Below are 14,691 nucleotides of genomic sequence, written 5' to 3'. Positions count from 1 at the left end.
CTGGCCCGGGTGCCAAAGGTTTCTGCTCTGGCCCTTGACGTTTTATAAAGGTTTACGGCAAATAATCTGCTGAAGGAGACAGCTAGCAACAGGAACATGGATTTACATAAAATGGTAAACTTAGCTTCATTGTGTAAATGCTTCATTTTTTAAAAAATGTCTTCAGAAATAAAAACAATGAGTCGATGAGAGTTACATTAAAATTCAAAGAATGACAAAGAACATGGAAATGTGACCTCAAAGAGTGATTCAACCTGAATTATTAAACCTCTCGCAGCCTAGAGGCAGGGACAAGATAAATGTGATTCAACCCTAATAGGTCAATTTAATCAGAGGTTGGGGTGCTTGTGAAGAGGAGTTAATAATTTACATCAGGAGTAATTTAAAGCATTATTGTGTGGAACACCCACAACAGTAGTAGAAAAATTCTGTCGGCTGCGCCTCGCCTAAGTGGAGTGATCCCTCCTCTTTTCACCAGCCCCATGCCAATACCCACCCCTCCCCAAGCCCAACGCCTTTCTCCCGCCGGCCTCCTGGCTTCTGCCTTTCACCTTACAGCCTATTATCCAGTCAGTGCATTAGTAGGTGTTCAGCAAATATTTTTCACTGGCTGAAATAATTGAATAGAGTAGCATGCAAAATTTACATGCATAGTGCAGGTCGAGTAAGGGAATTAAAAAACATGTCCTACCTGATCTATCTATTCACTGCCCTCTGCTGTTCAGAGCCCTGGTGGCACAGTGGTTAAGAGCTCAGCTGCTAAACAAAAGGTCAGCAGTTGGAATCCATCAGCTGCTCCTTGGAAGCCCCATGGGACAGCTCTGCTCTGTCCTATAGGATCGCTCTGAGTCGAAATCGACCTGACAGCAATGGGTTCTGCTGTTAGGGACGCATGCTTGGAAGACTGAAAAGCATTCCATTATCACCTTCAACTTTGTTCTGGAACAAGGCATATTGAGTTAATCAAAGTGTGTTTTCAGACACAAGTAACAGAATAGCCATTAACTGTAACTTGTGGAATGGAGCCCCTGGATGGTGCAAAGGATTAATATGCTTAGCTGCTAACCCAAAGGTTGGAGGTTTGAATCCACCCAGAGGCATGTTGGAAGAAAGGCCTGGTGATCTATTTCTGAAAATTGGCAATTGAGAACCCTATGGAACATAGTTCTACTCTGACATGCATGGGGTCACCATGAGTCAGATTCAACTCCATGACAACTAGTTACTGGTTATCAAGAAGTAATGTTATCATGTCATGTAATAAGAAGGCTAGAGGTAGTTTCCATGTCTGGTGAAATGACTTAAGGATGTCATGAGGGACCATCTTTCCATCTTTCCACTCTGCCATTCTCCCGACATGGATGTGGAACCAGGGATATCACTACTGATGTCTGTCGGATCTTGCTGAAAGCAGACAGTACCAGAAAGATGTTTACCTGTGTTTTATTGACAATGCAAACGCATTCGACTGTGTGCCGCATAGCAAATTATGGATAACTTTGTGAAAAATGGGAATTCCAGAACGCTTAATTGTGCTCATGAGGAATCTGTACATAGACCAAGGGGCAGTTGTTCAAACAGAACAAGGGTATACTGCATGGTTTAAAGTCAAAAAAGGTGTGCATCAGGGTTGTATCCTTTCACCTGTATGCTGAGCAAATAATCCAAGAAGCTGAACTATATGAAGAAGAAAGGGGCATCAGAATTGGAGGAAGACTCATTAACAACCTGGGTTATGCAGATGACATAGCCTTGTTTGCTGAAAGTGAAGAGGACTTGAAGCACTTACTGATGGAGATCAAAGACTACAGCCTTCAGTGTGGATTATACCTCGACATAAAACAAAAGTCCTCAAAACTGGACTTATTGAAGCAACATCACGATGAATGGAGAAAAGATTGAAGTTGTCAAGGATTTCATTTTACTTGGATCCATAATCAGTGCTCATGGAAGCAGCAGCCAAGAAATCAAAGAATAAAATGCACTGCATTAGGCAAATCTGTTGCAAAAGACCTCTTTAAAGTGTTAAACAGCAAAGATGTCACTTTGAGGACAAAAATGGGCCTGATCCAAGCCATGGTATTTTCAATCACCTCATATGCATGTGAAAGCTAAACAATGAATAAGGAAAACCGAAGAATTGATGCCTTTGAATTATGATGTTGGCAAACAATATTGAATATACCTTGGACTGCCGGAAGAACAAAAACCTGTCTAAGAAGAAGTATAACCAGAATACTCCTTAGGAGCAAGGATGGTGAGACTTAGTCCAACATAGTTTGGACATGTTATCCGGAGGGACCAGTGCCTTGAGAAGGACATTGGGCTTGATAAAGCAGAGGGTCAAGGAGAAAGAGGGAGATCCTAGATAAGATGGATTCACACAGGGCCTATAACAATGGGCTCAAGCGTAACAACAATTATGGGAATGGCACAGGACAGGGCACTGTTTTGTTCTGTTGTGCATGGGGTCGCTGTGAGTCGGAACCAACTTGACGCCACCTAACAACAACAACATCCTCTTAGCATACTGAATTTTCTCTTCAGGCTTGTCACTTCACTGTTGCAAGGTGGCCACCACAGTTCCAAATTATACATCCTCACACAGCCCTATTCAAAGTAGGAAGGAGGCGGTGAACTGGCAAAGGACCTTTTCCCCTGTAATCCTCCTCTCAGAAGAAAACGTTTCCCAGAAGGTCACAATAGGCTTCTACTTACATCTCCGTGGCTAACTGTGGCATATTATTCCTTCCTGAGAAATTATCTGACGCGAGGGATGGAGAAAATGACTGTCAATTGGGAACTAATAACAGCATAAGACATTTAGAGACGAGATCTAAAGAAATGCAAGGCAAGAATCATTTTGAAGACCTTTCTTTTAAAAGGTTTAAAATTAAAAAAAAAAAAAACAATAGCAACTGGAAAACACATTTTAAAAAACAGAAAAGATTACAATGAAAATATCAGGTCATAATTTATTTCTTGGTTTAAATAAAAGTATTGTAAGTCCTTTTTATTCTAATTGCTCACAATTTATGAACTCACAATTTTATGCGTTTTCTCTTAATCATATACCAGCGGCCTTGAGTTGACTCTGACTCGTGGCGACCCCAGGTGTGTCAGAGTAGAAGTGTGCTCCACAGGGCTCTCAATGGCTGACTTTTCAGAAGTAAATCACCAGGCCTTTCCTCCGAGGCATCTCTGAATGGACTTCAAACTCCATCCTTGGTTAGCAGCTGAGCATGTGAATCATCTGCACTACCAGGGACTCCCTTTATTATATAACTACCAAATATATCATGTATAACAAATAAAAACAAAAATGAAAACTGAAACTATTATCTCAAAGCCAACCCAGTTGTATGTTTTTAAGCTACTTTTCTACATGTGTATTTAGAAATCACCCTGTAGATCCTATTTGGATAATTAACAACCGTTGGTGATTGTTATCACCCAACTTTTTAATAACAATATTTTGGATAATTCGTATGAAACCACTCTCTTAGCTGCCTAAGAGTATTACTCAAATGCCAAATTATATTTGTGGTTGTCAGTGTTAACATCTACTCAACAAGTAACACTACCATTGCCACTTCCACCTTTAAATGTGCCTTTGATACAAAAGGAAACCCTGGTAACATAGTGGTTAAGTGCTATAGCTGCTGACCAAAGGGTCGGCAGTTCAAATCCACCAGGTGCTCCTTGGAAACTCTATGGGGCAGCTGTACTCTGTCCTACAGGGTCGCTATGAGTCAGAATCGACTCGACGGCACTGGGCTTGGTTTTGGTTTTTGGTTGATACAAAAGCATATCCCAATCCAACAGTTTTCATCTCCTTGTATAGCTGGCAAAAACGTAACTCACTTGTTGTTATTGTTAGGTGCCATAAAGTTGGTTCTGACTCATAGCAACCCTGTGTACAACAGAACAAGACACTTCCTGGTCCTGCGCCATCCCCACAATTGTTATGCTTGAGCCCACTGTTGCAGCCACTGTGTCAGTCCACCTTGTTGAGGGTCTTCCTCTTTTTTGCTGGCCCTCTAGTTTACCAAGCATGATGTCCTTCTCCAGGGAGGAGGTTAGTGTAAGGAAAGGAATGTACTTGTAATGTGACCTTCGGTAATTTACTTACCCCCTGTCAACCTGTTACCTCTGCTATAAAAAATAAATAAACTTCTCTAACTCAGGAGGCCATTGTAAGGATTACATTTAAGAGAAGATATTATACTTTTTTTTTTTTATTATACTTAAATTATCAGAGCAGTAGCTGGCACATGGTAGACCTTCAGTAGAAGTTATGCTATATTTATTGTTACTATTAATACTGTCATTCATTAGTATTGAAATCTTTATGCCATATCAAGACTGTTTTCATCTTTTACAAATAGGATATTTTGAAATACTATCCCATACTTTAGCATAATACGGAAGAGTTTATTGCTTGAGCCATGCAGATATTGGACTATCCAGGTGAGACAGTGTCATATACTGTTATTTTTTCTTCTGAGTAGGAGTTTTTAAACCTGCAAGGGAAGAGGTTTTCACCTACAGCAAACAGAATGCCAATTCTCTTGGTATGAAGGATTCATTTCCATATTCATGAATTTCATAAACATGGTCTCAAATAAATGGCACCGTACACTTCAGTGATATTTGTTTTTGAGCAGAGGGTTAACATGGCCCCAAATAATGTGCATCCCTGGCTGCCGAGAGAATTATTTTGCATAAGTTTAAAAGAGGTGTGTTTGCAGGCATGTGGGGGCAGCGGAGCTATGAAACCAGAAAGCAGGGAACGGGAGAGTCAGAGGTAAAGCAACCAAATCTCAATTTGGTTCTTTCTCAGTGGGGCTCTCTGAGTGTGGCTGGTTTCCAGCTTGTTTTCAAACCTTTCAGCACCTGAACTGAGTGGTAGAAAGACAGCAGGAGGACTCAGTCCTAGGATGCACCTGGGCCTGGACTGAATGAAACTCACGGTTCTAGGAGATCATCCCGGGCAGCGCTGACTGAATCACAGTGCAGGATGAAGAGCCTACCTCTGGCCTCACTGCACAGGAACGGTGTGGGGGAGTGTCCAGAGCAGAGTCCACGGGGTCCCCTTTCTAGGGTTCAAAGCCCAGCTCCGCTGATCACGAGATACATCTATGGGTTGTTGAGGGGATAAGCCAAGTTGATAACTGATGAGCATTTAGACCAGAGCCCGGCCCCCAGTAAGCACTGCATACAAAAAAAAAAAAAAAAAAAAAAAAACCAAACCCATTGCCCTGGAGTTGATTCCAACTTATAGTGACTCTATAGGACAGAGTAGGACTGCCCCATTGGGTTTCCAAGGAGCAGCTGGTGGATTCGAACTGCAGATGTTTTTGATTAGCAGCCATGGCACGCTGTACCTCTTAACCACTGCGCCACCAGGGCTCCAAGCATTGCATAAGTTCAGTATTATTATTATTACAGCCATGGCTGCCCTTTACTCTTCATGAGCGGTCCTGATTAGAGCTTGTGATTGAAAAATAACCTTTTTTTTTTTAGGCTCTGTAACCTTGCTATGTAATGGTTTAAGCCAAATTCTCTTATTTTCATAGAATATTGGAAACTCAGCCATGAGAGAGAGCTTAATAATCAGTCTAGTTTCTTATCCCAGAGGAATTTCCCTTATCACTTCTCAATCCCTGGTTTTCCCATCTCCTTTGGACATCTACAATAGTAGAGAATTCACTTCCCTACAAAAAAAAAAAAATCTTTTTTGCTGAGAAGCTGACTTTTAAGTTTTTCATATTGAAAAATTCTTTCTCTCTGTCACTCTTGGGCTTTTGTTTGGTTGTTTGGAGCTACAGGGGAGACTCTCCTAACTGAAGTGTGTGTAAATTTGAAGACAGCCACCGAGTCCTTTCCCACTAAACATCCTTCAGTTTTATAACGCTCTTCATCAGACTTAGCTCTACTCTCACAACATCCGAGACTATCTCCTTCTCTTACACATTATGGGGTCTAGACTTAATAGAAACATTTTGGACATTTTTGGACTCATTCCATCTCCTTTAACTGAACCTGCTGTGTTCTATTCTTCCTCTTCTTTCCTAGACCATCTATTTCACATCTCTGCTTTGGGGGATCACATACAAGTTTCTGTAAAAAGGTAGTCTCAAATTAACATAATATGTAGGCAACTTATTCTCACAATGCTTTCTTATTACTGTTTTCTATTACTTATTACAAGTATAGGTTATGTCAGGCTACACAGAGGTATAGGGGAAATAGATTTTGTATCAAAGCATAAAAAATAATAGCAAACAACAAAATTCTCTCAAATGATTGGGATTTGGGGCTTACAATGAGTCAGAACAGTGACAAAACAATGTTTTGATAAAAAGCCATCAGAAAACCTCCATGTTTCCTCAAAAAAAGGTTTTCTGAATAAACCAGCAGGGCTAAAGTTTCTAATTTGGCTAAGGTGCACAGGTTGGAAACCCTGGTGGCGTAGTGTTTAAGTGCTATGGCTGCTAACCAAGAGTTGGCAGTTCAAATCCGCCAGGTGCTCCTTGGAAAATCTATGGGGCAGTTCTACTCTGTCCTATAGGGTCACTATGAGTCGGAATTGACTCGACAGCAGTGGGTTTGGTTTTTTTTTTTTTTTAAGGCGCACACGTATGGAGTCTGTGGAATATTCAAACATGCCTTCCCTCGAGACCTGCTCCCTTTTGTTTCCCTGTGACACTATGTGTCTCCTTTCACTTTAGGGTTTCCTGCAGTCTTCTTTGTGTAGTTGGCCTGAGTGGAATTCTTAGGTTTCAGGAAGTCCTGCTGTTTGTTGGAACATAGAGAGGAAGCATATGATTCTAGGAGATCTGCTTGGTATCAAGATGTCAGTTATGTTCAGATCCATCTAGGACTCTCCCAATGGAGATCGCACATTACCAGGAGATACCAGAGGGCAACAGGTAGGTCAGCTCCTGGTTCTAGTACCAGCAGTAATCTGTGCACTATATTATGACACTCTCTTAATTATCTAGTACTGCTATAACAGAAATACCACAAATGGGTGGCTTTAACAAACAGAAATTTATTTTCTCACACTTTAGAAGGCTAGAAGTCTGACTTCAGGGAGCCGACTCTAGGGGAAGGCTTTCTTTTTCTGGTCAGCTCTGAAGGAAGGTCTTTATCTCTTTTAGCTTCTACTCCTGGGCAACCTTCATGTGGCTTGGCATCTCTATTCCTCTGTCTCAACTTGCTAGCTTGGGTTTAATCTCTTGTATATCTCAAAAGAGACTGACTCAAGATATGCCATACACTAATCCTGCCTCATTAACATAACAAAGACAACACATTCTCAAATTCCCAAGGAGCAGCTGGTGGATTTGAACTGCCAACCTTTTGGTCAGCAGTGGAGCTCTTAACCACTATGCCACTAGAGCTCCAACCACAGGAATAACCAAAACTGATTGTCATCGAGTCAATTCAGACTCATAGCGACCCTATAGGACAGAGTAGAATTGCCCTATAGAGTTTCCAAGGAGTGCCTGGTGGATTCGAACTGCAGACCTTTTGGTTAGCAGCCAAACTCTTAACCATCGCGCCACCAGGGTTTCTACCGGTTGGAATTTATGACACATAAAACTTTTTTTTTTTTTATTCTTTGGGGACATAATTCAATCTATAATATAAATTGAATATATATTTAAATAAATATGTTACACATTGATCATAGATTAGGCTGAATAACCTGGACTTTTAAAAACATCCCTACGTTGGACTATTTGCAGATAGTCTCATTGGGGCCAGGGGTCAAGACGCTACCCTAGTAGGTGAAGATGGTGCTTTTCCTAGAAGGGATGAGTGTCCTCATTGCCAATTATCCTGAGAAATGGTTAATCCTGAGGAGCAAACGGCATATTTGGTAGCGTAGGTTAGTGGGTAAGTGTAGATTCTAGAGCCAGACTGCTTGGGTTCCAATTCTAGCTCTGCCACCAATTAGCTGTATGACCTTGAGCAAACCACCTAACCTCTCTGTATCTCAGTTTCTTCATTCATAAAATGGGGATAATAATTGAGCCTACCTCATAGAATTTTTAAATAAGTATTAAATAGGTTAACATTTTAAAAATATTTGTGACTATACTTGACATAGAGCAAGTGGTGCGAGTATGTTTGTTAGATAAACTGGGAGAAAATACCCCCTCTTGTTTCTAGGGCTGGGTGGTTTGGGGCGTGAACACTAGGTTATGGAGATGCCTAGAGAGTCAGGTGGTAGGATTAACTGCCACAAGTTACCTGGAAATGAACAGGAAGTTAGACAAGCTTTTCTTTCTGCTGGGCCTATGTCTAACCAACGGAGCTAATATCTTGGGATCTCCACCAAAAATATCCGACATATTGAGTGAGAGAAACTCTGCAGTCACTAACTTCCTGCCTTCCGTCTATGCAAATCTCCAAGCAGCATTCATACTGTCGCCTGCCTTGAACTTAGGTCTCAGTCATCTTCTCAAAGTTCACTTATGGATGGAGCTGCTCCAAATCAGCCAAGGGCCATTGGTTACTTTGGTGGCTCATCTTGGAGGCTTTGTGGCAATCTTAACTCAAGGGCACACTCAGCTCTAAAAAAATCCCCCCATTGTGAAATGTAAGCACCCCAGCCTCAACTCAATGATCTGAGTGCTCAACCCTCCACTGCTCCTAACAGTTACGGTGCCAGTAGATCCTAATGCCCATCCCATAACCTAACACCATGACACAAGCCAGGTCTGGTTCATGGATGGGTAGAGGACAAACAACCTAACCAAAGACAGATGGTATCTGATACATTTTCAGATTTCTGAAAAACAGAAAACAATTTAATTACATTAACACAGACATCAGCAGTCTTTGAAATTCACATATACCTATTCACAACCAGGGACCCTTTCTGAAAGTGCTTTTGATAATTACAGAGTTTCCAAGAGACAGGAGCTAATCTTGTGGTTCAAAAAAGATGTTTCTAGGAGTAAAAATGATTCAAATAAAGACTGGGAAATAATTTGAGTAAATACTGTGCACTTACTGGCATTTATATATACAGGAACACTCTTCATTTGTTTATTCATTATAATACCATCAAAACCCATTGCTATCAAGTTGACTTCAACTCATAGAGACTCTATACGGCAGATGAATTTATCAGAGGAGGAAACCAAGACCCAGGAAGTCAGAGAATCTCTTCTCGTTACAGTGGTAGAACTGGGTCTTGTACGTGGACCCAGGATATATCTTGGTTCTGGATTTGTTTGCTTAGAACTTGGAGTCATCTTTAAGTAAAACGTGTGTGTTGTTAATGCATCCAGAATGGTCCCTGACATATACTAAGCACTCAATAAGTATTTATTGAATGAATGAATGCCGTATAGAAAATCCAAGGATGCCATATCTTTGGCTATTTTAAAAGAAGTCTATATTGAAGTCATCAATTTGGAACAATGCAGAAAAAGCTTATTACCAGACACAATTACTATTGCACCTCAAATTGTTTATTAAGCTTTGAACCACATTACAAAAGACAATGTTAAAAACTACAGATATAATCTCATATTATCATAGATTGCCCAGGAAAATCTTTCAATAAACCTTTACCCACCACCACTAATGACTGCAAGAGCAGGAAAATCTATGATTTCTTAGTCAACAAAAATCACAGCCAAATACTGAATATAAGCTGTAACCACTGAGATTAATTTTTAATATAATTTTTAATATATTATATATATAGCAGATGATATTTCTTTGTTGATGAGAGACTGAATAGATAGAATCATAAGCTTCTGGATAACTTTGGAGAGAGACTGGTGAGGTGAAATACAGGTGCCATTCCAGGAAGCCAGGATGATATTTATCTTCTTTTCATTCGAGTTTTCAGACATATCTCTTTTCCACTTTTGGTCTCTACAGGGGAAAAAACAAAAATGAATCGGCTATATTCAAAAGAAGTAAACAGTTTTGTATGCTGTTTATTTAAGTACAAATAAGGTATTTGTATATAACATTTCTCCAGTAAAATGGTGGCAAGAGTGAAACATAAGAGTTTGAACTGAAAGAAGTATGTTTTTATTGCAGTTCAGACTTGTCTAATGACAAATTTTGTCAACATCAACCAGAATCACTGCCTAATTTTCTACCCTCTGTAAAATATCTCAAAACTATGACCACATGGATATATCATAACCTAAAATAAGCACATGTAACACCAAAATATTAAGATTTTTCATTGCTTTAATCGATCTGGCCAAGACAACATACATCCATTATAATTAACTATTAACAATCGTATCTGTTATGGATTGAACTGTGTCCCCCAAAATATGTGTTAGAATCCTCAGACACTTAGGTTCTACCTCCCCATATGCTATGATAGACAGGCAGTGAGAAAATGAAGAGGAAGGGAGTTAAAGAGAAGCAGAAGTTGAGGGAGGTGATCACAGAGACACATCTACCAAACCACCAGACCCAACCCCAACCAAACCTGTCACAGTTGAGTTGATTCCGACTCAGCGACCCTATAGGACAGAGTAGAACTGTCCCATGGGGTTTCAAAGGAGCACCTGGTGGATTCGAACTGCCGACCTTTTGGTTAGCTGCCTTAGCTTTTAACCACTGTGCCACCAGGGTTTCCACCATCCTCCCAAAAACGAGACCAAAAGAAAGAAAAAGAAACATAAGGAGGTAGACAAACTTCTGTAAAATGATGCTCTTAAGATAATCTAATGCAAAGGCTTTTAAGGTTGATTTTACTCTTACAGATTTAAGTTTAAACATCCTCCCTTTGCGAAACTGTTTATTTACAATAGTTTCCTTATGCGTTAACAGCATGCTGTCTTCAGCTTTTCTGTAATTGCTACAGGGTAAATCCCTCACAATTACAAAAAGGCCAGTAGTCTAAACGTTTCCTTTCTCTAAACCATAAATAATTTGGTCCTTCCTGAACATATATTATCGGTCACATTATATTCACTTTGTACTGTTTTCATTTATCTAAAGTTGCCATTTTAACATATAAGGTTGTGATGGTAGTAAGTTACCTCAATAAATGCTGCTTGAAAAGCCTGAGGGAGGAATTAAAGAGATACGTCATCGTCAAAAACCGGTTGCTGTTGAGTCAATTCCAACTCGTGGCAACCCCACAAGTGTCAGAGCAGGACTGTCCTTCACAGGGTTTTCAATGGCTGATTTTTCAGAAGTAGATCGCCAGGCCTTTCTTCCAAGGCACCCCTGGGTGGAGTGGAACTTTCAACCTTTGTGTTAGCAGCTGAGTGTGTTAACTGTTCACACTACCCAGGGACTCCAATATGACTGACAGTTTCACAGAAAAGAATAAAAAGTAAAACTCTGTCTTAGTTTTTAAAAAATTATTGTAACTCATCATCTGTTCTACATCTCCAGACTGAACATCATATAGTTTGCTTCCTCGTTTCCCAGTGGAGAAAATGCAGTCCCAGCAGCGTTACCTGGGAGAGATGGGACAGGAGCCAGGGGCTTGATTTAGGGGCCAATGTTCTTGCCTCTAGACTAGAACACAGGTGGCAACCAGCTAAGGCAAGGACACTCACCTGCCGCTGTCGTGCGTTTACTCTTTCCCTGATTGCAGGAGCTGGGTTGCCAGCTCTCTGATGTGCTTCCAGGCGTGCTGGATGTGGGCAGACTCCACCGAGCGAGAGCAGATGGCGAAACGCAGCACAAACTTGTCCCTGAGGTGACATGGGACCAAGTGGATTTTTTTGGCATTGTTGATCTTTTCCAGAAGAGCTTCATTCAGTTTGTTGGACCCCTGAGGTGATTGAAAGAGAGGAGCTATGGTCAGGTCTCCGGGGACTCAAATATTCAATTCACAAGTGGTAAGGCAAGTGTTTGGCTATACTACCATGTATCGTGAAAGAAGCCAAACTTACCATTTGCCTTTCATTTACAATATTAAAAAATTCAACTAAATAATAGTAAACCAAAAACAAGAAAAGAAAACCACATCAGTCGCCGTGGAGTTGATTCTGACTCATGGCGACCCCATTTGCTTCTGAGTAGAACTGTGCTCCATAGGGCTTTCGTGGCTGTGACCTTTTGGAGGCTCCCTGAGTGGCACAAACAGTTTGTGCTCGACTGCTAACCTAGAGGTTGCAGCTCGAACCCACTCAGCGGTGCCGTGGAAGGAAAGTCCTGGCAATCTGTTTCTGAAAAGATTATAGCCAAGAAAACACCATGGGGCACTTCTACTCTAAAGCACATGGGGTCACCATGAGTCAGAATCAACACCGTGGCAACTGAGTTGGTTTTTTGTTTGGACTTTACAGAAGTAGGTCACTAGGCCTTTCTTCCAAGGCATCTCTGGGTGGTTTGAAGCCTCCAAACTTTCAGGAGCACTTTACAGTTTGCACAACTCAGGGACTCCTTACAGTTTGCACAACTCAGGGACACTTTACAGTTTATACAACTCAGGGACCCTAAAAGACGGCACCTCTCCCTACAAGACAACTTCTTCATGCCCAGTGGACTGTCAAAAGATGACCCTTCCATGGCTCAATTTTTCTTTTTTTTAAAGAAGGTTCCTGGATATATTATTAAAAGTTGATGAGCTTAAATAACAGAACTGGGGTTCCTAATGGCACCATGAAGGAATCTCTAAATGCTCACTCAAACATACAGAAGAAAGTCCCAACAGCATAGAAAATGAAGCCAAATAGTCAACCTATTGCTAGAATCTGGGAAGAACTTCCCCTCACTTCAGGGCAAGGGGCTGTTGGTGGCTCACACACACCGTCCCTTGAAGAGAGCGGCCCACCAGGCTAGGGCAGAGAGGAGAGGCCCTGGACCCTCCCGCTGACTGGTCTAGAGATGAAATGTGTTGAATGGAAAATGGGAAGCTGTTCCATTCTGCCTGGGTACTGCTTTCCACGGCAACCAGGCTGTTGCCTGACCAACCCTTCTCTCAGCTTCTCTGGGTCTTCTTTCTCTTCCCATGCAGGGACCCTTCTATGAGCCTTATGGTGAAAGTTCCAGGGGGCTGACAGTGGGCATACATCCTAGGTGGCTGGTTTGGGGTTGTGCTCTTGCTCCGTCTTAAGAAGCAGGAACAACAGGTGGTAAGAGAAGAGACTAATTTTATCCAGCAGAACCACGCCAGATGACTGGACACTGGACAGTGGCCTTGGACCTCTGCAAACCTAACTATCCCATTGCGCAAACTGAGTGGGAATCTTACTGGTGCCCAAGTGGACAGTGAATGGGGCCAAAGGCAATTCAGAAACTCTTGGCATACACCAGGTCTGGAAAAATTCTGTCCTATCCAAGGGTGAGGATAGAGAAAAAGAAATCATGAGAACAATATTTTGCCAAAAAGTCTCAACAGAAGAGCAAGCATCTGAAAAGTACGCAGTGCAAAAAATAAAAGCAAATTATTTAGGAAACTTTTCTTCCCATTTTCAAATAGATTGGAGAAGATACGACTTCCACTAAATAGAAGCAGGAAGCCACACAGAGAAAACAGTCTGAGATGGAACAACAACAACAATGATAAAAATTACCTGAGTGAACAAAGGAGGAGACCTACCAAGGACTGGCCAAGACAAGGACAGAGTGAAAGGAAACCAGTTACGCAATAGGACCATTATATCTGCTTTGTTGTTATTAGGTGTCGTCGAGTCGGTTCCAGCTCATAGTGATCTGTATGTACAACAGACCGAAACACTGCCCAGTCCTGTGCAGTCCTCACAATTGTTGCTATGTTTGAGCCCACTGTTGCAGCCATTGTGTCAATCCATCTCATTGAGGGTCTTCTTCTTTTTCGATGACTCTGTATTTCATCAAGCATGATATCCTTCTTGAGGGATTGGTTCCTCCTGATAACATGTCCAAAGTATGTGAGACAAAGTCTCATCATCCTTGCTTTCAAGGAGCACTCTGGCTTTACTTCTTCCAAGACAGACTTGTTTCTTTTTCTGGCCGTCCATGGTATATTCGATATTCTTTGCCAACACCATAATTAAAAAAAAAAAAAAAAATTCTTCTTCGGTCTTCCTTACTTATCGCCCAGCTTTCACATGCATATTTTTTTTTTTTTTTTTCACATGCATATTAGGCGATTGAAAATACCATGGCTTGAGTCAGGTGCACCTTAGTCCTCAAAGTGACATCTTTGCTTTTCAACACTTGAAAGAGGTCTTTTGCAGCAGATTTTCCCAACGCAATACGTTGTTTTATTACTTGACTGTTCCTTCTATGGGTGTTGATTATGGATCCAAGTTAAATGAAAATGCTTGATAATTACAATCTTTTCTTCATTTATCATGATTTGCTTTTGGTTCAGTTGTGAAGATTTTTGTTTCCTTTATGTTGAGGTACAATCCATACTGAAAGCTGTAGTCTTTGATCTTCATCAGTAAGTGCTTCAAGTCCTCTTCACCTGCAGCAAGCAAAGTTGTGTCATCTGCATAACACAAGCTGTTAATGAGTCTTCCTCCAATCCTGATGCCATGTTCTTCTTTATATAGCTGAGCTTCTCCAAATATTTGCTCAGCACACAGATTAAATAAATATGGCAAAAGGATACAACCCTGATGCATGCCTTTCCTGATTTTAAACAACACAGCATACCTTTGTCCTGTTCTAACGACTGCCTCGTGGTCTAAGTACAGGTTCCTCTGAGCACAACTAAGTGTTCTAGAATTCCCATTCTTCACAACG

At 41.1% G+C, this 14,691-nt stretch overlaps 1 protein-coding gene across 1 annotated transcript in view; it reads right to left on the bottom strand.

Moving 5' to 3' along the window:
- Window positions 1-9,737: 9,737 nt before the first annotated feature.
- DDC (dopa decarboxylase) overlaps window positions 9,738-14,691 on the bottom strand; it is a 130,682-nt gene continuing 125,728 nt past the window's right edge. The window contains exons 14-15 of the mRNA XM_049894125.1: window positions 11,568-11,785; window positions 9,738-9,906 (exon numbers count right to left, since the gene is read on the bottom strand). Of these exons, the coding sequence (XP_049750082.1) occupies window positions 11,585-11,785 (201 nt within the window). The 3' untranslated portion in view covers window positions 9,738-9,906; window positions 11,568-11,584. The remainder of the gene's footprint in view (window positions 9,907-11,567; window positions 11,786-14,691) is intronic.

This window comes from Elephas maximus, chromosome 8, assembly GCF_024166365.1.
Source record: "Elephas maximus indicus isolate mEleMax1 chromosome 8, mEleMax1 primary haplotype, whole genome shotgun sequence".
NCBI lineage: Eukaryota > Metazoa > Chordata > Mammalia > Proboscidea > Elephantidae > Elephas > Elephas maximus.
The sequence above is the reverse complement of the archived record's forward strand: the minus strand, read 5'-3'. Positions and strand labels throughout refer to the sequence as shown.